The sequence below is a fragment of the Sander lucioperca genome, chromosome 19 (assembly GCF_008315115.2).
Source record: "Sander lucioperca isolate FBNREF2018 chromosome 19, SLUC_FBN_1.2, whole genome shotgun sequence".
Lineage (NCBI taxonomy): Eukaryota > Metazoa > Chordata > Actinopteri > Perciformes > Percidae > Sander > Sander lucioperca.
Genome location: NC_050191.1, coordinates 11,248,565 through 11,269,852, shown reverse-complemented (window position 1 = coordinate 11,269,852; position 21,288 = coordinate 11,248,565). Strand labels below are relative to the sequence as shown.

At 42.3% G+C, this 21,288-nt stretch overlaps 1 protein-coding gene across 3 annotated transcripts in view; it reads right to left on the bottom strand.

Moving 5' to 3' along the window:
• Positions 1-466: 466 nt before the first annotated feature.
• Positions 467-21,288, bottom strand: part of fut8b (fucosyltransferase 8b (alpha (1,6) fucosyltransferase)) — an 88,872-nt gene continuing 68,050 nt past the window's right edge. For all 3 annotated transcript variants that reach the window (XM_031321800.2, XM_031321803.2, XM_031321802.2), the window contains exons 5-10: positions 20,065-20,179; positions 14,868-15,105; positions 8,896-9,142; positions 1,993-2,169; positions 1,740-1,890; positions 467-959 (exon numbers count right to left, since the gene is read on the bottom strand). In XM_031321800.2, coding sequence (XP_031177660.1) covers positions 621-959; positions 1,740-1,890; positions 1,993-2,169; positions 8,896-9,142; positions 14,868-15,105; positions 20,065-20,179 — 1,267 coding nt within the window. In that variant the 3' untranslated portion in view covers positions 467-620. The remainder of the gene's footprint in view (positions 960-1,739; positions 1,891-1,992; positions 2,170-8,895; positions 9,143-14,867; positions 15,106-20,064; positions 20,180-21,288) is intronic.

Sequence of the window (21,288 nt, the reverse complement as noted above, 5' to 3'; positions counted from 1 at the left end):
AGGCAAGATTAGAATCAAAACCACTGAAAAGAATTAAATAAAAATCAAAAACACTTTTTTTTCCCCCAGTTTGTCATCTTTTTTTCCAGTCATTGATCTGAAGCTCACTCTGGGTTGTGCGAGTCCTACAGTAGTCCCAGTCTTGTCTCGGGAGAGTGAGCTCGGTCAGTTGTGTAGATTAGAATTGTTTTCTTGCTTTATTTAAAATCAATGTTCACGTCTACATCTCTACAGACCCGACGTCAGAGCATCGGGCAGGGGGAGTAGTGGTAGGGTGCAAGTCTTCCATGACCTGACATATGCACAGGCATTTACACAAGTGCACACACACGTCCGCGCACACATACATACAGACACACACACACACACACACACACACACACACACACACACACACACACACACACACACACACACACACACACACACACGCGCGCGCTCTCACATAAACACACAGAGTGCCTTCTCATTCCTATCAGCCCTGGGTACAGGCTTTTTCTTTTCTTCCCAGCTTTGCGCACTAAGTACGCCTCTCTCTTCTGTACAAAAGCAGCCTCCTTCCCTGGAATCGGAGTCTGCATGTTTCTCCTCACTCCTTTTATTTTTTTTCATTTCTTCTTCTACTTCTTTTGAGAGTTGAGCAGTTTGTCTGCCTCGGGGTACATCGGGTACTTCACGGTCTCGATTTTCTCTTTCACCTTGTAGGAAGGGTAGAGGCCAGTGCGGCCCAGTTTGCGGTTGATGCCTTTGGAGTATCCGTCCCAGTGGTTGCCGGCCACGCCTATCACGTCTCCGGGCTCCAGGGGAATGTCCTCGCTGTTGCGCGGCTGGTGGGGGTAGATGGCGATCTGGTTGTGGGCGTTTTGACCTCCAAAGTAGTAGATATCATCCAGGGAATAGAAGAAGGAGGAAGCGTCTGGATGCAGCGTCTGCATAATCTCATAGGCCACACGACAGACCTGAGACAGAAAAGGAGCCAGGGATTATTTTCTTCGATCTATAGATGTACATGCACGTATTTGTCTTAATAACAAAGCCGTAGACTAGAGAACACGCTGGTAGAGGGACCAAAGGACTTCTCTAAGACATACAGTATACAGCCCTGGTTAAAGAGGGATAAAATGGGCCAAGCGACTCATTGTAGTCAGATCCTTGAAGTGGACCATTAAACCCAGGGTGTGAACAGGAAATATGTGGCTCACACATTATTTTTAGGGTTGGCAGGAAGCCCGTCCACTCCACATTTTAAGTCTCTATAAAACAGCACTTTAGAAGCTGACATGATTAGAATAATGGAAGACAAATGCCATTGTAATGTCAAAGCTGTAATAAATAGGCTTTGAATCATGTAAGTGAAAATTGGACAATAAGGTTGTTGACAATCACATGCTTGTGATTAGCAAAAAGGTTCTGGTTTGCCTCATGACAAACTGGAAACATCAAGGGATGATTGTCTTTCTTGCAGCAATCTCTGTTGGTTGGTCTTCTTCATAAACTGTAATATGTGAATAATTTTAATATACATCCAAACATTATTCATTTTATTTCACTTACAGTACATGCTTCCTTGTCTACTAGCAAGCGCACATCAAAATTCCAGGCCGCCTTCCATGTTAGTTTGGACTGCTTTCATGCCAACATCAAATCCATCCCAACCAGTTGCATCAAAATACCAAAAACACAAAGCAAGAAAATCCCATTTTGTGTCTCTAAAGGTCGATTGAGGAGAGTGGGCTGACCTGTGAGGAGAAGGTGCAGACCAGGAAGTCGGTCTGAGACAGGAAGTGGATGTCCAGGATGACTCCTCTCAGTGAATTCTCAGTGTAGCGGTTGTGAAGGCCTGCCGACCACGAGATGGAGTTATCACTGATGAACTCATAGTCTGGATACCTGGAAGGGACAATAGGACAGGAGTCTGAGTAAAATAAAGTCACAAGACAAAAGACACTTAGAACACATATCTCTCTCTCTCTCTCTCTCTCTGACACTGACTTGGTCTTGGCTTCCTGCAGCAGGGATGGATCGTCAGTGGCCAAGTAAACTCGTTTCTTGTCGATGTGGACACGTCTGGCCAGATTTTGGAACTGCTCTTCCACATGCAGCATGTACTCCTCTATGGGATGGAAGGCCGCCTCCGTCCCCACTTTATCTGTCCTCCTCACATGGACTCTACAGACAGACAGGGACACAGACAGGGTTACAGACTAGTATTACAACTGCTGTAAATGAGAAGCTTTTCTTTCTTTTAAACTGAGGACCTTGCTTCTAAAAAGCTACAGTGGTGAAGCTAAAAGGGGATGACACTGATGTACTTGTATGTATTTTATTTACGTACGTGTTTTTATCACCTAGCTTTGACTCAACAGTCGGTTTTTGTTGACGTGTTTTCATGTGTTGTAAAAAAAAATAAAACGGCACTTCAACTCAAATGGCATATCTTCGAAATCTTTGTTGGTATAAACGCAAACCCAAAAATTATGGGGCAAAATACAACAACAAAAAAGGAAAAAAGGAAAGTGAAGCGGTGACAGAGAGAGAGAAAGAGAGAGAGGAAGTTTAAGAAATAGAGTGGGACAGAAAAATGGACAGACAGAGAGAAATATCCAACTGTAATTTTTTTCCAGAGTCATTGTCATTGCTTGCATTAAGCAAGGACTGCTGTCAGTGGTTGTACGTATGAGAAAAAGAGCACAGCTTGAAATCACAACAAAAGATGAAACATTCCCTCTCCTGACACAGAAGCATCCCTCAAACTGATGGATGGCGAAACACAATTTTATTCCATCCAGAACTATTCAATTACAAAACTACCAGCCACATCTGCATTGTGACTTATGGCCGTGAGGGGCAAATTCATTTTCAAAATCTAAGATGGGAAAAACTTATTGAAGGAAAATTGAGTGAACACATTCACATAGTTCCACCTGGGAGCTGCCCCAGTACAACCAGCTGTCTACTGCTGACCAAGGAGCAGCTCCACTGGAACATATGGGGTTATGAGCCTTTTTAAGGACACTTTGGTGACGAATTTTAGTCTTTCACTTCCCCCATTCAGGATTTCCCAGTTGCGTTAGGGGTTCAAACAGCTTCTCTAACCTCAAGGCTGCCTCTAGCTCTTTTGTGAGAATGAGGTAGAGGAAGAAAAAATAAAAGAGAAAGAGTCAGAGGTTCAGAGAAAGAGAATAAACAGACTGTACCTAATTTCTACCCCTGGCCAGTGATCAATCAATGACTTGGGGATGACCCCTTTATTTATGTGGCAAAAAAACAAAAACAAATAATGGAGTGAGAGCAGGTGGGCGAGTGGGGGGCAGGGGTGTCGGAGCCTTTCATTCGGTGTCTCTCTGATCAGACAGAGGTCTTGATTCAAGGCTTTTCTATCCTTTGTCAGACTCAGGGTCCCTCTCTCCTGCTCCCTTACGTCTTTCATGTTTACAGTTGTTTGTTCCTGTGAACTCTCATTTTGTCTTGCCCTTTTCTCTCTCCGTCAGAGCAGGAGAGACTGCACTGAGGCATCGCTTAGCTCTAAGCCATCTCCTCCATCCCTCGCCTCCCCTCTCCAGAATTCTCCCACACTACAGGCACAATAATTCAATTCATTTCTCTCTATTCATACAGCCCTGGCAAGGCAGGGCAATCCTCATGGTGGGCGTAAAAGCATACATTAGAGACATCAAACACACCCACACTAGACACAGCAAGTGCTGATCCTGGCAGATTGTGACAATAACACATAGACTGAATAAACGATTTGTTTGACAATGACCTCTGGGTGCCTATCAGCTGAATATTACCATATTAAATCTATACTTGATGTAAAATCACTGCTTATGCAACATGCACTTTGACATCAAAACATGTCAAAGTTCTTAAGATTTACCTTCACTGTTCATAATTACAGATGGGTGACAAATTAAAGGAAAGGGCAACTTAAAGTGTCTTATTAAGGTGTTGGGCCACCCGTGAGCATCCAGAACAGCTTCAGTACTCTTAGATTGTAAATTTGTGGAACTCTACTCAAGTTTTTCCTTTAATTTGTTACTCGTCTGTATATAGATAAAGTACAAAACCATAAGCTTTAGTTTTCGCAAAATGATAGATGACAAACTCAAACTTGTTCCCCAGTATCATGTAAATCAAATTAAGCGGAAGTAGAGAATTGTGAAAATGTTGTAAAAAAATTTCAGGTTAAAGCTACAGTTATCAATATTTTATATTTACAAATATGGATCAAATCACATATGTTAAAGGTATAGCTTGTAGTGATGAAAAATTATCATTGACTCTGCAGTTCCCCTTAGCATCTTTCAGCTCATTTTACGCCCGAAACTGACTCACTCTCTCCACACGCAGCACTGTATGTTTCCTACCCAGCACCAAATTGAAGACATAGCTAGTGCACATATTGGAGCATTTAGAAGCTAGTCTAACCTGGTTGGTCTTATAATACATCTGGCTTTGAAGATGAGTCTGGTTTGGACCTCTAAATTAGCATAGAAGATCCATTACATTACATATCATTTAGCTGACGCTTTTATCCAAAGTGACTTAATTGCTACATATGTCAGAGGCCACACACCTGTATGTATCAGGGTGGGAATTGAACCCAGATCTCCCACACCAAAGGCATGTGTCATATCCACTGCGCCATCACCACCCTCGCCCTCGAGATCCCTCACCCGTTCGCCAAAGTTGACTCCGAGTTAACTTTTGCAGAGCAGTAGCAGAGTTGCAATTGTAAAAAGCGGTCTGCAAAACCCAGCGTTAGAACGTAAGAGGGTACGGCCGCTCTCTCTCTCTCTCTCTCTCTCTCTCTCTCTCTCTCTCTCTCTCTCTCTCTCTCTCGCCCGACACACACGCGGACTGCAGCGTGCAGTTCAGTGCTGTGCTGACTCCCGCAGATCGCTCTCTTTCGCTGTCTTTTTTTAAATGAGTCGGAAGCAGAAAGTTAAATCTATCTTTACTTTTAATGATATTATACAAAGAGAAATGTTCTCCCCTCGTCTTGAAATGGTCATAAATCAATACAAGAGCAGCCTACTTCCTTGTTTAGTGCTGCAGTGAAACGCTTGGTTACGTTGTAACCTTGGTTCTCTGAGTAAAGACTATTTTTCGAGTCATATTTCTTAATTGAAGTTTTCTTTAAAATAGTGTTCAAATCTCGTCTTGTTCTCGCGAACCCAATCTCGTGTCTCGTCTCGTCTCATGAGCTGAGTGTCTCTTCACACTTCCTAGTAAATAAGCAACGGTTTACTAACAGTTCTTTTTAGTAACTAACCGTTACTAAATGTTCATCATATCAACTTTAAAGGTCACTACTGTGTTTACAGTTTACAGTTAATGCAAGCTTAAATCTTCATTTTACAATTCAAGAGAATCATATTTTAATACTAAGATACCACTTCATGAATAACACTCATCATTTACTGATTTTGATCAAAAAGTACCTGGATTATTTATAAAGTAGCTGATCGGTGTAAACCAATTTTCATTTTTATGTTTTGTGTCCCCATGCACCCTTTCTACAGAGTTTCCACTTGAAATTGTATTTTTAATATAACATTATCACACATATTTGTACCTGTTTTAAGATATTCTGTGATTTAAAAACAACATTTAAAGACATACTGTATATACACAATATATTGTAAGCCTTATTTATATAGAACAGATCTGAAACAAGATATTTTAAAAGATATATCCATATAATCCATCTCTTGGTAACCACATTGCCATGGCGATAAGGCTACTCTGGTATCTGCAATAGAAGCAGTAACTCTACTTTTTTTCTCTCTCTCTCTCTGACTAACCTTACTACCATTAGGAAGCATTAAACGTTGGCAGGGTGGAGCTGTGCTGATAGCTGCTTTTAGTCGGTAGCTTCCAGCCTTCCTGCAGCTCGTGTCCTGAGGGAGCGACAGGGAGAGAGGGTTGGCTGGCGGTTGTTGGGTTCTCTGGGGACAAGCTGCCTTTCTATCCCTCTAGGTACTCTCTCCATCAACCCCTGGTTCTCCCACTACTGCCGCCCTCTCGCCTTTTTCTTGCAATGACACTATGGATCTCGTTCAGCCCCATTTTTACTTCTCACATCCCCCCGCTCACTTTTCACACACACATATCGCCTTCCCCCACAGTGCTGATGGAAGCGCATAGGCACTTTGTTGCAACATCAGTGCAGAGTGGAAAGGACGTATCAAGAGCTGAGAAGGGACCGGACAAAAAGGGATGAAAACTGTTCTACCCAGCACATCATTTCAATAAGCCTTTCCCCAGTGATATGGAGGGAGAAGAGGACAGGATATATGAGTGTGTGGAGGGGTGGAGTGGGAAACACAAAGAACAGTGATAGAGATGTGTAAAACTATGAGAGCAAGAGAACTGCGGGTAGGGATGTGCGCCTGTGGGAACGTGAGGGAGAGGTGAGTGTGAAATATAAAAATTTAAAAAATCTTGAAGCAGGATGAACAAATGAAGACAGAGCAACGATCACAAATGAGTTGAGAGATTGAAAAAGTTGGGATGAATCACAGAAAAGAAAAAAATTAGGAAAAAAAGGGGGAGGAGAGTCAAAGAGGGCTGGGAGAAAGAGACGACAGCTGCTGGGGTGATGAAAGGCAGACAGGTAAAAACCAAAGAGAAGAGCATCTGAGGAAAGAGAGAGAGAGACAGAGAAAAAATGAGCGTGTAACAAGAGGGAGTGAGAACTAAGCAGAGCAGGACAGTAAAAGTGAGGAAGAACGGTGACGATTGCTTGCAGCGAAACATAAAGAAGACGGTGGGAAAAGAGGAGTTATGAAGGGCGAGAAGCTGGCACAGAGACTATGAGCATATGGAAGGGAGAGTTATGAAGGGGATGACAGAACTAAACCAGGCTGACTTCACAAACTATAGAACATAACTCTTAGCGTTTGTTTTAAACTACTTACTTTACCAGGCGGGTGGAGTCAGCCTCATGGGACGGTGCAGAAACTTTAGACAATCTCAGCAAAGTATCTTAAAGTCATTGCATATACTTTCCCATGACTGGCAGCTTACCAGTCATCACGTGCATTATCCTAATATGGTAAATCCCCTCAATCTGCTAGACCAAGTAGGTTAAAACAACTGCGGGGAATTATTTGCAAAGTCCTATTTGATCCAGGTGTAAAGTGCTGCTCAAAGACGGGTGGAGTTATTTATGAGACAAAAGTGGCTGGCAGACAGCACATGAATGTTCATTTACTGAACGCCTGACAGAGTAAAATAAAAGTAGTAAATAAACAGCTAAACATGTACAACCCATTTCTTAGAAGTTGCTATCAAAAGTGGCTTACAATATTGTGAATGAATACATTCCCACAAGGGGTGGCCCTCATGGGAACTGAGCGCCTCACACTGATGAATACTTTCCAATAATGGACCATTAGAAGTCCCAAGATAGTTTCAATCTCTGGAAACAGCACAATACTAAGTACAGTCACAATCAAAGCCAAGATGATATCAAAGACTGAAATCAGACCTGAAAATGGCACATTTGGAACGGTTGGTATCGGCTCATCTGCGCCATTTATGCCAAGTTTCAAAAGTAATATCTGGGTTGTGTCAGATATCAGGGCACTGAGGAGCATTGTGTTGGAATGTGGAGACACATAAAACAGAAAGATGGTGAACATGGTTAACCTGCTAAACGAAAGCATGCTAAGGTTTAGCATTTACCTCTAAGGGCCCTATTTTAACGATCTAAGCGCACGGCGTGAAGCGCCTGGCGCAGGTGCGTTTAGGGTGTGTCCAAATCCACTTTTGCTAGTTTGACGGCGGAAAAAAGGGTCCATGCGCCGGGTGCATGGTTCAAAAGGGTTGTACTTAGTGTCATCATTAATTCATAGGTGTGTTTTCGGCGTAACATGCAATAAACCAATCAGGTGCGTTTGTACCTTGGCGCATTGCTATTATGATGGCGGATTTGCACCGTAATATTTTTATTTGTAATCTTTTGCATGTTTGTGTACTGCTGCGCTTCCCTGTGTGTGTGTAACAAGCATAGTGTGCGCGCGCTGTGCACAAGCCTAGGCACATTTTACTAATTTGCTGTTAAAATAACAATGAAATGCTGTGCTATTGATTTTAGACCAGGTTTTTGTTGGTCAATGGCGCGATCACTTCCCACTGCCTCAAGATAGCAATACGCAAAGAATTCACCTGAACACACCTTCCTGTAAGACCAGCACGCCCATGGGCGCAAAGATGGGCGCAGGTGCATTTGCTATTTAAACGACGTGGGCGCTGGATGGGAAATTGACTTGGGGGGGGGGGGGCTAGAAAGTAATATTCAGTTGGTTGTCCTATACAATTTCACCGCTAGATGGGAGAAATTCTTACACAATGTAGCTTTAATGACTTGGATTGGACTAGAGAATGAAAACCCTCATGGGGACATTAAAACATAAAACAAAGCAGAATCAGACATATCATACCAATGCAATTAGGAAAAACAGAGTGATGAGTAAAGAGATGAAATTTCTTTTAATCGAGTCGATTTGCATGAATAGGAGCTGCATGAGTGTAAAGGAGGGAAGTAATGAAAACCTTCCAAGGATAAATAAAGGTAGAAAATTAGCCAAACAAAACACCACCATCAAATTAAGTTACTTTAAATACTATTGTATTAACCTCATATTAACCCTCACCCAGAGCAGTGTTTGTATTCCACCACAGCCCTTATGGCTATGTCTTTGTTTTATTCTTCCTATGCCTTCTGTTTGCTTTGATTGTGAAGCACTTTCTACACTTTATTGTAGAGATATGCTATAGTAACAAACTCATTTTTATTGAAGTGTTTATAACCACAGAAAAAGGAGAAAACAAAGCCACACACACACACACACACACAGAGAAGTGATAGCTGAGTGTCCTTACCCGATGATGGGGTGTTTGAAGCCCAGCTTGGCGGTGGTCTGCTGGATCTCCTTCTCCAGCCATGTCTGTGGGCGCACCAGGTACTTGACAAACTGGGAAACCCACCAGACGGAGGGGTCGCCGTGCAGACGGTGCAGGCGCGGGGCCAGGTCCTCAGGGATCGCCAGGGGCAGGTAGGGGGGCCGAGGATGGAGACTGTCCACGATAGGCAACTCCACAACCTGGACGTCCTTATCGTGGGCCTCTCCTGGATGGTCCAAAGAGGAGCATGTTGAGTTTACACTCGATATTCAATACCTATTCAACATATTTGACAGCACAGCTCAAGAATAGGGCTGTAATGAATGATTATGTTTATCATTCACGCAAACATAATTTCTATTCATAAATAATTTAATTTAAGATAGCAGAAACTACAGAAAAATGTTCATCACAGTTTCCCAGAGCCCAAAGTAATGTCTTCAAATTGCTTGTTTTGTCCGGCAGCAAATGCTCACTTTTCTTGCTAATGTTTGGCATTAAGTGATTAATGGATTATCAAAATGAGTTGCCGATTTATTTTCTACAGATTGGCTAAACATTTCAGCACTACTCAAGTTAAAAACCTGTTTAGGGGTCTTCCTTATCAAAACTGAGGTTCTAAGGGTTGAGGGTGTGGCATGATGTACAGATTGTAAAGCCCTTTTTTAAGCTATGTAAAAGAAATTGACTTGACTGACTTGGCTTCAGACCTTGTATCGGTAACTCATTTGACTCATTTTTACCGATTAACCTGTTCAGGTAAAAACCTTGCACCTTTTATTGTTTTCTATTTTAAGTATATGGAGTTTGGAGACATGACCAAGTTGATAATATAGCTTCCTGTCAAATCTGTCAAATAACAGACAAAACTGATTTACATCTGTGGGTTTGCTGAGCCTTTCAGTGTCTTTTTGTTTTACTGAAATAGCTACTATAAATTATGTTACTCTGTCAAAATAAAATATGATGTGATGCAGTGAGATATTTCAGCATTATTCTTCAGCCCTATTATATTCATTCCTATTCTCGTTCCAACATGAATCCAAATCCCCCAACCCCATGTGAGTCTAGCTTTTGTGATTGACAGCTGCTCTTTGCCTGTCCTTGCTTAAAGGCCAAGGCAAGCTCCTTTCTATTGAGGCATTGTAGGGCCAGGGGCTGATGGAAGGACCTGGATTGGAGGGGTTTGAGGGGGAAGGGGCTGGTGGTCTGGCATTGGCCCCTTCGGGCTGAGTCCTGCTTGGCAGAAGCCCTGGGCAGAGAGTTGAGCAGGGCTGATTACGAAGGTCACATCTCTGGGCAGAAGAAAGCCCCCCTGCACTGCCAGACCTCCATGCACATCAAGGCCAACTGTCCATTCACAAAGACACATGCATGTGCATGATGCACACCTGCATGTGTAAATAAAGGTGGAAAACACACACACTTACAAGCATGCAATTTGTACAGTATGTACAAATTCCACCAAGAGAATACTACATGAAAATACACACACATGAAAATGCATATGTACGGGGTCTTGTGAACAGAAGGAAAAAAGGTGATCCAACAGCGGCAACTAAAGGGGATCCAAAAAAAAAAAATAAAGAAATCCACATTCACAGACACACAAACACACACAAAGAGCCCCAGCTAATCTCATCGCACCAGAAGGAATATGCCTGGCAGACAAAACCTTCACTCTCTTTCAGTCTTAAAACCTGAAGAGTTTTTTGTCTGTGTGTGTGTGTGTGTGTGTGTGTGTATGTGTGTGTGTGTGTGTGTGTGTGTGTGTGTGTGTAAAACCCTGATTATGCAAAAACAAGTTTGAGGTCCATGTTCTGTCAGACTAAAGTGGCTTCCCTAACTGCCACAGACAGGCCCTAATACAGCTGCAAACACATCCACAACACACTTCCAAATAAATGGCATAATGAGTCATTAAAAATGGCCTTTCACAGAAAGGGTACATAAAAAACAAGGACAGAAACAGAGGCTTCAATTTATGTGTGTGTATGCCTGAGCATGAACTGAATATAAATTGGTGGAAGCATTAAATATTGAACAGAAAAAATATTCCCAGGCCTGTCTTTGCTTATATAACTGAATTGGCATGATTCACATAAGGGGGAATGGGCATATTTTGAGGCCTGCACTTCTTGGCACAATGTACAGAGTGCAGTATGTCTGCCTCCCACAGCTACTTAATTAGATCACAAAGCTCTTTTAAATTGCATCACAACTCCAAAGCATCTGCATATGGTTTCTGCATGCGATATGAACGCATATGGGTCTGCACTGACACAAAATTCCTACACTGTATTTTAAGCCTATGATGTATACTAAACCTCATAAATATTTCATAAGATTAACATAGCTATGAAACCGGAGAACCAAGAGTGACACCATCAAGACACAAAATGCCCCTCCATTCATAATACATTTGAAACAGAGTTTATGAACTTCGAAAACTCTTGTTCCAGTTTTTACATGGCAGGGAACATTATGTTTCTCCTGCTGCTCTGACTCACTCATAAGGCAGTAATATCTTTACAGAGAACCTCAAAGGAATACACTCTCTTTGGCAAATTAGCTCTTTGATCAACGAAGCATTGTTCCACAAGAAGACTGGTTTCCCCTTTGTGTGTTCAGAATTTAGTCTGTTATACCAGTCCTGCAAGATGGTGTTAAGCTCTCTCATGCTGTCCATTGAACGTAAAAGTAGTAAAACAGCAACATGCACCAGTGGGTTAATAGACAGAAGCGCTGGTTCTGAAACCCACCATTACTTTCTTTGGTACTTACAGAAATGTGTCTGAGCGCCGAGAATCTAAAAATGTCAAGTATTAAAAACTGCTATTGATTATATTTGTAGTCATAGCTCCAAACTAAAACCAGATTTTTGCCAATTTTAGACTGTTGTAATCTGGCAAAGGTTTTGTACAGCTGCTTGTAGCACAAGTATCCAGTATCTAATCCCAAGAGAGAGACAACATGGGTCAACCTTTATCAATATTTCCTTTACATCATCATAATCTAATAAGAAGTGAAACTTGAGTGTTGTATCTGTACTAGTAAAAGAAATTCAAATAATGTTCAGTCCTTAAAGAGGGACAGGCCACTGGGTGAGACCAATTTGTATCAATATTCTAATTATATGATGATAATCTAATAACAGGTATACTTTTTTTTCATACTGTAACATCAATGTATACAGTACCAGTCAAAAATGTGGACATGCTTTCTCATTCACTTGAATGGGAAAGCGTGTCCAAACTTTTGACTGGTACCGTCACTTGTTTTCTCTGCTCAATTATCTTCTTCTGGCACAAAGCAAATCATAGAGGGGTACCTTGTATTTTAATGTGGATTTTCTTGTAATGTTTTGTTTTTCCCACTTCCCATTGGAGGGAAGAAAATCAGCAGGTCCCATAATGACGTTATAACTATCTTTGATTCCCCCCCAAGCTATATGTTTTCCAGACAGAAATACCCTGTCACAGATGCATATATCATGCTTCCTCTCTCTGTCTATAAATGACTCGCATCCTAGGGGAAACACTCAGAAGAAAGTGGGCTAACCTTGTAAAGATAAATGAGGAAAGGTGGTAATCTGGTACGGCTGCTACATAAAATACTAACTATGTCAATTTCCCACAAGGTTAGGCACACAATACAAAGAATTGCTAAGTATAGATAACTAAAAGCAGCATGCTCATCACATTTCTAATTGAAGGTGACCACCAGGATTGGTGGCATTTAACACAAAATGATAAAGCAGGGATAAGGTTTCAGGATTAACACAATTAGAAAAGTTCAGTACATTCAAATGCTTTAATTGTACTGGGCTGGCATCTGCTGAGAAATATTCAATGCATATCTACTTATTAATCCAAGGTTTTAGCATCGCGTCTGGTCCAGTGCCCCAAGGAATGTTATTGCTTGCACTGTTAACAAAAACAGGCATGCCCACAGGCGCAGCCAAGTACCCAACAGGCTTACATTAGCTATGCCTAGCTAGTTAGCTGGCTTGGTCAAAAGAAAATACTGCCTCTGCAAATTACAAAACTTTATAAGTATACAAATTCAGAATGCCAAAAGGCCTGGGGAGTGGCGTTTGTAGTGAATTTGCTGCGAGCAGCCAGATGGCATTTATGGATCTATAGGAGGCTGTTTGTAGGACAGACACCAGAGAAAGACATTAGATAGTGGAAAAGGACACATGAAAGGCAGGAGAATAAGAAAGGGAAAGCGTTAGGAGAGCAGGAGATAAGAAGGGAGAGCACAAGTCAATTGAAGTGATAGGAGAACAATATAGAGCTGAAAGGATGCAGTGATGAGAACAAGAAAGCAATGAGAGAGGTGCAGGCACAGTCTCATAGTACAACCTCCAAATCGTCACTGATTCTCATTAACAAATGCTTTGGTTTTGTCATCTTAACAGAGGCAAACACACCCATACTTTAGAATTATCCATTAACCATATCAAAATCACAATTTTGACTCGTCCTATATGTAATCTCATTCGTAAATGATTCTGCTGCCTGTGCAAACAAGCCCCCCAAACAAGCACATCGATCTTCCGTCTAACGTATTCTGGTACCAGGTATACATATGAACTACCTTATGCTTCAACATGGCGTTCATTATGGACAGTCAGCGACTGCCGCAGAATTCTAATAACACACATAAATAACAAGATAAAAAGGTCTAGAGCCACGCTAGCAGCCCTGTGAGGCTGTACTTGAGGAGGTACAGCGGTGCTTTGAGCTCAATTTCATTGTCAGCATGCTGCTCAAAACGAAAATGTAAGGTATAATGTATAATATCATATTCACCATCTTAGTTCAGTGTTTCAGCATGATGACATTTGCAGTTGAGTATATTATATAATTGGTGAAAACTTGACCTACAAGTATCACTCGATAAAAAAAGTCAGGGAATCACCAAAATCAGTAGAATTCAAAATCCCCTCCCAAGCCTGGCTCACCAAGAGGTCCCCTGTTTCAAGATTCATCAAGGCTGCAGTAGCCCTCTGACAAACATCACAAGGCTGTGTTGGTGTAGGGGTGTTGCTACAGATACCGGTGAGAACGTGAAATAGAAACCAGGAAGTACGGTTTGAAGGCTGATTACATGCCAAGACCCTGAATAGATGTTCACACTCCTTTGGGGTCCCCACTGACCTTCCTTAATAAAAAAATAAATACAAAAATGTTATATTTATGGCTTAATACTCAAGATATTTGAATGATTCATACACAACAATTGCTCAAGAGTAGAGTAGTTGCTCAGGGGGTTGTCAGTTCAACTAGATTTTCACTTCCATGCATTAAGACAAGCACAAATTTCTCATTGAACGCTAGATTAAATGTTGATGTCAAAGTCGATTTTCGGCTTAGGTTGCACAAGACAAGCTTTTAATGTGAAAATATGAGGCCCTTAAGACAGTCTATGCAACGACCTGGGGCTGCAAGAGAAATGGATGCAGTCTTTCTCCGATTAAGACTCCATACATTTGCTGTTGTGGATAGTCCATGATAGATATTCTCAGTGTACAGGAAATGATGAATCAAAACTGTGCAGGGAGTTAACAATTAATGGACAACACAATTTCCTATAGGTCAGAGGAGCAGGCTGTTTACTGAAATCAAGTCACAGGATTTCTTGGCAATGAAACCTTTGAACAGTAACTTGCTGCTGCTACATTGGCTGCCAAAGTGCTTTAACAGGAATTGCACAGTCGTGCTTAGCCAGGGATTCACACTTTGTTTTCGCTGTAGCAGCACAAAAGAGGGGTCTGGCAGACCCTATCTTTTAGCAGAGATAGACCAAAAAACAGCCAGGGTTATTTGATTATTAAGCAACCAATCACAGTCATTTGCAGGCAGCACTGAGGCTATGTGAGGCTGTGTGCAGCTCACAATGGTGCTGGTATGTGTGTGTGTGTGTGTGTGTGGGTGTGTACCTACCTGACCAGTGTCCAGTGGTGGCCCCAGAGCGGTCGGTGCAGGTGTTACTGACAGGCAGGAAGACGGTCTCCCAGCCGCCGGGGGCGTAGCGCCAGTTGTGGGACTCCAGGATGAGCGTGCGTTGGGTGCCATAAGCGATCATGAAGCAGTAGACAACATGGTGGAGCTGGCAGCCATAACCACAGCCCTTATTAATGTTACACACCAGCTTTCTCGCCTTACTGCAGTCTGGGGGGTTCTGGGAGGAAAAGAGGAAGGAATGTTTCAACACTTTTTATTGCTTGACCTTCTTGTATCGCTCAAAGCCCTGCTCTCTGACTTGTAATAACACATGGCTGATATTGTTTTCTTTGTTCCCTTTGCCTGTCTGTCTCACACTCCATTCCGGACTAATTTTATACCTGTTCACTCTTTTTCTCGGTTTGCCTCGGTTAATAGTTAAAGGATAAAACTGGTGATGTCCTATATTTTTACATTTTATGGTAACAAGTATTGTCTTGGTAGACAAAGCCTGTTTGAGTAACATTTACTAGAAATTACTAAGCCACAGCAAAAAAATGTATTTGTGACCAGCTTTTTAAGAATTAAGTTGTCAGTAGGAACTAATGGGCTTGGGGCTGAGTGCCAATGAGGGTGGGAGGGGGGTGATTATTGAGGGATGGGACTAACTCTCAATAAGATAAATAAAGAAAATCACCAGCCTCATCCTTTAATATCTCTTCCTCCTTTATCTCCCTTTTGTTGCTCTTGCATTCTCTCATTCACTGCCCCTTTTTGCTTCCTGTTCTTTCCCCCATCTTTTTCTTACTCTCATTCTCATTATTCCCCCCCCCCCCCCCTCTCTCTCTTTCTCTCTCTCTCTCTCCCCTCCTATGTTCTTATGCTCTGATACTTTCCCCCCCTCCTCCTTTTCCTACTCTCTCTTCTATTCCCTGTCTCACTCTCATCTCATAAATTAGCTTTAGTATCATACACACTCTGAGGGGAAGAATACCAAATAAGAGGCGCTGGGGGGAAGAAACAAGGACTTCTCTTTTTTCCGTAAAAAAAACAGGGAAACCAACAGAGTCACCCATGCTGTGTTGTCGATGTGTTGCCGGGCGGTTTGTGATTTGCTCGGCAGCCGGTCTGATCGAATCCGCAACGCCTGTGCCAACCAGCTTCCTAAACAGCAATTACGGGCTGATGGGAGTGTTTTCCTCATTAGGCTGCTGCAGCTGTGGATGGTTCACAGTAATCAGGCCACGCGGCACCCACCGGCTAGCAGAGTACAGCAGCCATGGAGCTGACAACAAGCCACACAGGTATTTCCCTGGAGTTACAGGATGCCGGTTCATTACTAGCTCCATAGGTGTAAGCTAAGTTACTGTGCTAATAATCTACATTGGCGTCCTGACAAAAGAATCTGAGCCGCAATGTCTGCATGAGATCAATATGTGGCATGAGCCATGTGGCGTAGAGGCCACCATTAGATCCCTGGTTGATAGTGATGAGGCTGGAATGACTCCGAAACACTGAGAAACTCAGTTCAAGGATAATGACGGCAGATGCGTGCACAAAGGCAGTATCTGAGTACCGCTCTGTACTGTATGTTAAGTGCCTGTTTAAATGGTGAGCTTTTTGAGTGTCAAACACAGAGGCCGTTGCAGAGTGATTCAGTTCAGAGAAACCACAGTGATATTGTTTATGTAGGAAATATGGCTGAGAACAACTGGATAAGATAAATAGTATGTCAAGCTCAGGTAATTATCCACTGTGATGCCCACATTCCAAAAAACAGAGTGGAAGATGAAAGGAAGCTGTGCACACTTGAAGATATCTGAAGTAAAACTCCACTACATTTTGCTACTCTGTTGCCAGCAGATCTACACAATATCCAGCTCATTAAAGTCTCTGCATTTTCCTTAATGGATTATGGTTACTCGAGATCGCTGATATGCGATCTGATCCCCAGTCTGACAGGCTGGCTACATTGAACACATAATTGGACACAACATTATTCATATGCTACACCGGCCTGGCTGACAAGCAGCTGTATTGCTACATTTGCGTTTGACGATGCTGTGTTGCTGATAGCGTCTAGTTTACTCAAACACTCACAGCTCTCTCCCACTTTTAGCGACTTTCTCGCTAATCCCACAGTTGTTTACAGGTGATTAGCTCTGTTAGCTGCTTAAGTTTAGCAGTTAGCGATGGCTTCTCTCAGTCACTCTCCTACTCTCTGTTGATCGGTGTGTCAAATGTTAGCTATTTCTCTGCCTCCTACAGTATATTGATAATTTTACATGTAATAACTGTAGTTTATTTGCCGTGTAGGAGGCGAAGCTCCGCACCTGGGAAATTCGATCATTAATGTTAGCTGCTGTAACTTAGTAGAGTTACTGTCTGAAAGAAGCATAGCCCATCAGATGTCCGATCCACGGAAAAGAGATGGAAAACAGGTTTATAATTAACATTTAGGATTTAAAATTCACTCATCACTCCTGGTGAATAATGTGGCTCGCAAGCAGACTTAGAGCTCACCAGAAACATCTCTAAATGAACAGTAGGACGCAGATAGCAAGTTAGTTCAAATTGCTTTAATATAGGCGTTGGAAAAACCAATCGCCAATCATCTCTTCAATCGATATTTATCTGATCACCAATCGGCACAAGCATAGTGAGTACTTACATCCGCAGCGATTGAACTGACAAAGAGGTCCACCGAGAAAAAACTCAAATGTTATCATCTCAAGAAGACATTTTTCATCAGTTTTTATGTTTTCAGAAAAAAATATATTTTGGGAAACAGTTTTGGTACTATTACTGATGGCAATGTTTCTCAGCAATATCCATTTAATGTTTTGCATTCTGTAATTGCCTCTTTGTATAGTTAATTTTTGCTGAGTTTGTCTTTCCCACTATTGGATTCAAATTGTGTACCTACACACAAGGGATTCACAGAAAAGGATGCGCACTGGACAAGATGTGGAAAACAAAAGCCGGTGCAATGCACGCATTTAAATGCAGAAGACAACATTTGATAATAGGTTCACACTTTTACTGTGCCACAATGTTGCCTGTGTGTGTTGAATGCTTTCACTCCACATTTCACTCTCTCATTTCTCTCAGCAGATCAGCTTCAAATGGAACTCTGGGATGTGTATTATCAACACTAACTTTCCATTGTGGTAGAAAACATTGCATTTAGTAAGGCCTATGCTTTAATATGATGTCTTTTAAACACCCATCCTTTGTATGAACTGTTGTAACCTGACTGTTATATAACCAGTAAGTTGCCAGTAAGTCTGATACTCAAGTATTTTTCTAGACTTTTCCAATGCGTCATACCATCAGTAACCACCGGTGTCGCCAAATCAACCAGGACTAAAATCTTAAAGCTCCAAAAACTTTTTTAACAAGCTGTAAACACAACACTAGTCAGGTTTCCATCCAAATGTATCGCAAAAGATAGGCAAAAGAATACTTTCCATCCTGTACCATTATGTGGTTATTGGTTCATCGAGATAAGCAGTAGGTGGCTTTGATTCCATTATACTGCAAAAAAAGAGGGTGCAACGAGATGATGTGATTAAAAGAGCACCAGTCAAAGCACAAACAGTGAAAAACAATGTAGAAAGCTTGATTGAAATATGACATTTCTGTTTGTTTCATCCCCCTTGCCCTTGCTCTCTCTCTGTTCATCATTCACAAGAATTAGCTAGCGCACTAAGAAAGTAGTAGAGCCTCTCCTCTCGCTGTAGCGGAATTCGAGTTGCTGCAACACCTAAGGTCCCTGACAGCAGTGAGACTGAACAAAAACAGTAACGTTGTGGCTGTTGTAACCAAAACAATGTAGAGCTGAGGGGAACTGCCTGAGTCAGCTGATAATTCTCTAAGAGTTCATGAATTTGACCATCCTCTTTCACACAATATAAAAATACTGATTGTAACTGCTTTAAGGATTATAACTTTAAGGTACTGGACACGTTTGTTGAGTGACAATGTGATCTTTAGGAAATGCAGTGCAGAAACGGCAAAGATTGAAAAAGAAAACACGATTTTTGTCACTACCAATTATAACCAGCATATAAAGGCTCACAGTGCAAAAATAGATGAAAAGCGTGTCCAACAGAAATACATCTGAAGAAGCCAGTCATGTTCACCGAATGTTGTGAGTGGACAGATGGAGCAGACGCAGAGACGGAGTTAGTCAAACCAGGACTGAAGGGAGAGGCTGGTGCGGGTGGCAGAGACAGCAGGATAGGAGGGTGGAGTCTGTCACTGTGTGTACATATAGATGTGTGAGTGTGTGTGAGAGAGAAAGCAACACACACACTCACAAGCACACACACACACACACACACACACACACACAGGGCAACTCACTGCATAAGAGTGTGTGCATCATTCTTGTGGCTGTGCGTTATGTGTGTGTGCGCGGCAATTGCTTGTGTAGGTGTGGTTGAATCTATCTGTGCACGACTCGGTGTGTGTGTGTGTGTGATGAATTAGTGACGGCAGCTGGTGGAGCGGTGTGATCCCTCAGCGGTGGTGACAGCAGCTGTTAGTGGTGCCGTCTCCGCCCAGCCAGACTGACTGGGTCCTCTTCATCAAACACACTGGCTCATTAATGCTGCAGGGCCCGGTGCCGCGGCGCACCACCCCACCCGGGAACCCAGCAGCACCAGAGATGGGGGAGGAGAGCAGGGCTGCTGGGGTTGATTGGATGTGTCATGGGTCTCAGGTTGTGTGTGTTGCTCTATGCATATCTGCATCTACCTCAGCCTGAGTAAATATGTGTGTGTCTGTCTTTGTACAGTGTAGACGTTTTTTGCATTTCTGCATATGTGTGTCTGCCGATCTGTCATTTTACAAATCTGTATGTGTGTCTATGTGTTTGTGCGTGTCACTAAACTGCTGACAAGCAACAAGAATTCTGCTTGTCAGATCCGACTGCTGAGACAGTCTGCTATCACACCCCCTCACCTGCTCCTCGTGGAAACTGATGCCGACAGTTATGGATGGTGCAAATGAGACAAGCAAGTGTGAAAGATGTCCTAAAAAACGCATATACGCAGTCATACCTGTGAGAGACCCATTCGCATAAATGCTTACCGTGTATTTGTGTCTACATGTAGGTGTGTATATGACACTGTGTGTGTGAGTGTGAGAGTGCAAGGCCAGTTGGCTGAGCAGCAGGTAGGTCTGTAGATACCTGTAGGTAGGTGATTCTGTTCTGGACCAGATCCGACAGGTCTTTAGCTTCCTTTATTCTCCACTCGCCCACTCCGTCCGCCTGGCTGAGGTAGTACAAGTCTGTCATGATGGACCTGCAGACACATACACATTTCAAAACTTTAATTATGTATGTATTATAATGAACTGAACAGAGACACTGATTGCTACAAACTCTGTTGGGAATTTTTTAACGTTTGTAATACAATGTGCAAATGTCCTTAAATAACCCATCGACAACTCTCTCATGTCTTGCTTTGTAAAGCGCTTCATTCCCATATTAGCAGCCATTTTAAATGTGTGGCAAGGATTCAACAACAAGTTCATGGTCATGACGCAGTTAAAACTTGTTTGACTTACAGATCCAGTCAGTTCCTGGTACTCTATATCAACGACGTTTCATTTACGGGATAGTTCTGGTGCTGTCAGAAGTTGCACTGGATGTCCATTACCTTCCGCTTTCTTTGTGTTGGCATTCTAAACTCCAGTGAATTTATGAAGACTATGGTTAACTGCTCCTCAGATCTCTGCAGGGTAAATCCAGACAGCTAGCTAGACTATCTGTCCAATCTGAGTTTTCTGTTGCACGACTAAAACAACTTTTGAATGTACACGTTCCACCAAAAAAAGGTCATTCCCGAGGCTATTTTGCAGAGGCACCGTCATTGCCTCTGGCGCTTAGCGCTGCCCAAGACAACTGTGATTGGTTTAAAGAAATGCCAATAAACCAGGGCACCTTTTTCTCCTATCCAAGAATGTTGTGTTGACTTGCCAGACCTTCCTCTGCAGTGCTGTCGAGGAAGGTCTGGCAATGCGAGACTAGTTCCTGGTAGACCCGACCAGGGACCTGGATCTTCTTTCCCTATTTGGCTCTGTTTGGGTCAACTGCATTTTTGATCGTGTCTGGTTCACGCTGCCTCCTGCTCCTTTCAGATCGGGTCTTTTTTTTTGAAAACTAATATATTAATGTTGGGCTCAGGTATGTGTCCATTTCAGATTGGCTACAAAATAATGAAAATATTTGCTGGTTGTACCAACTAGAACATAGAGCAAATCAATCAGCAGGATTGTTTTACAGGATTTATGCATCAACGAGACGTGACGACGTACAGTTACTTAATTTTTCAGTTATCTAGTTCACTGGATCAAACAAAAACAGGCAGTTTCTAAACTGTTTATAGAAAGACAATTTACAATAGCATGG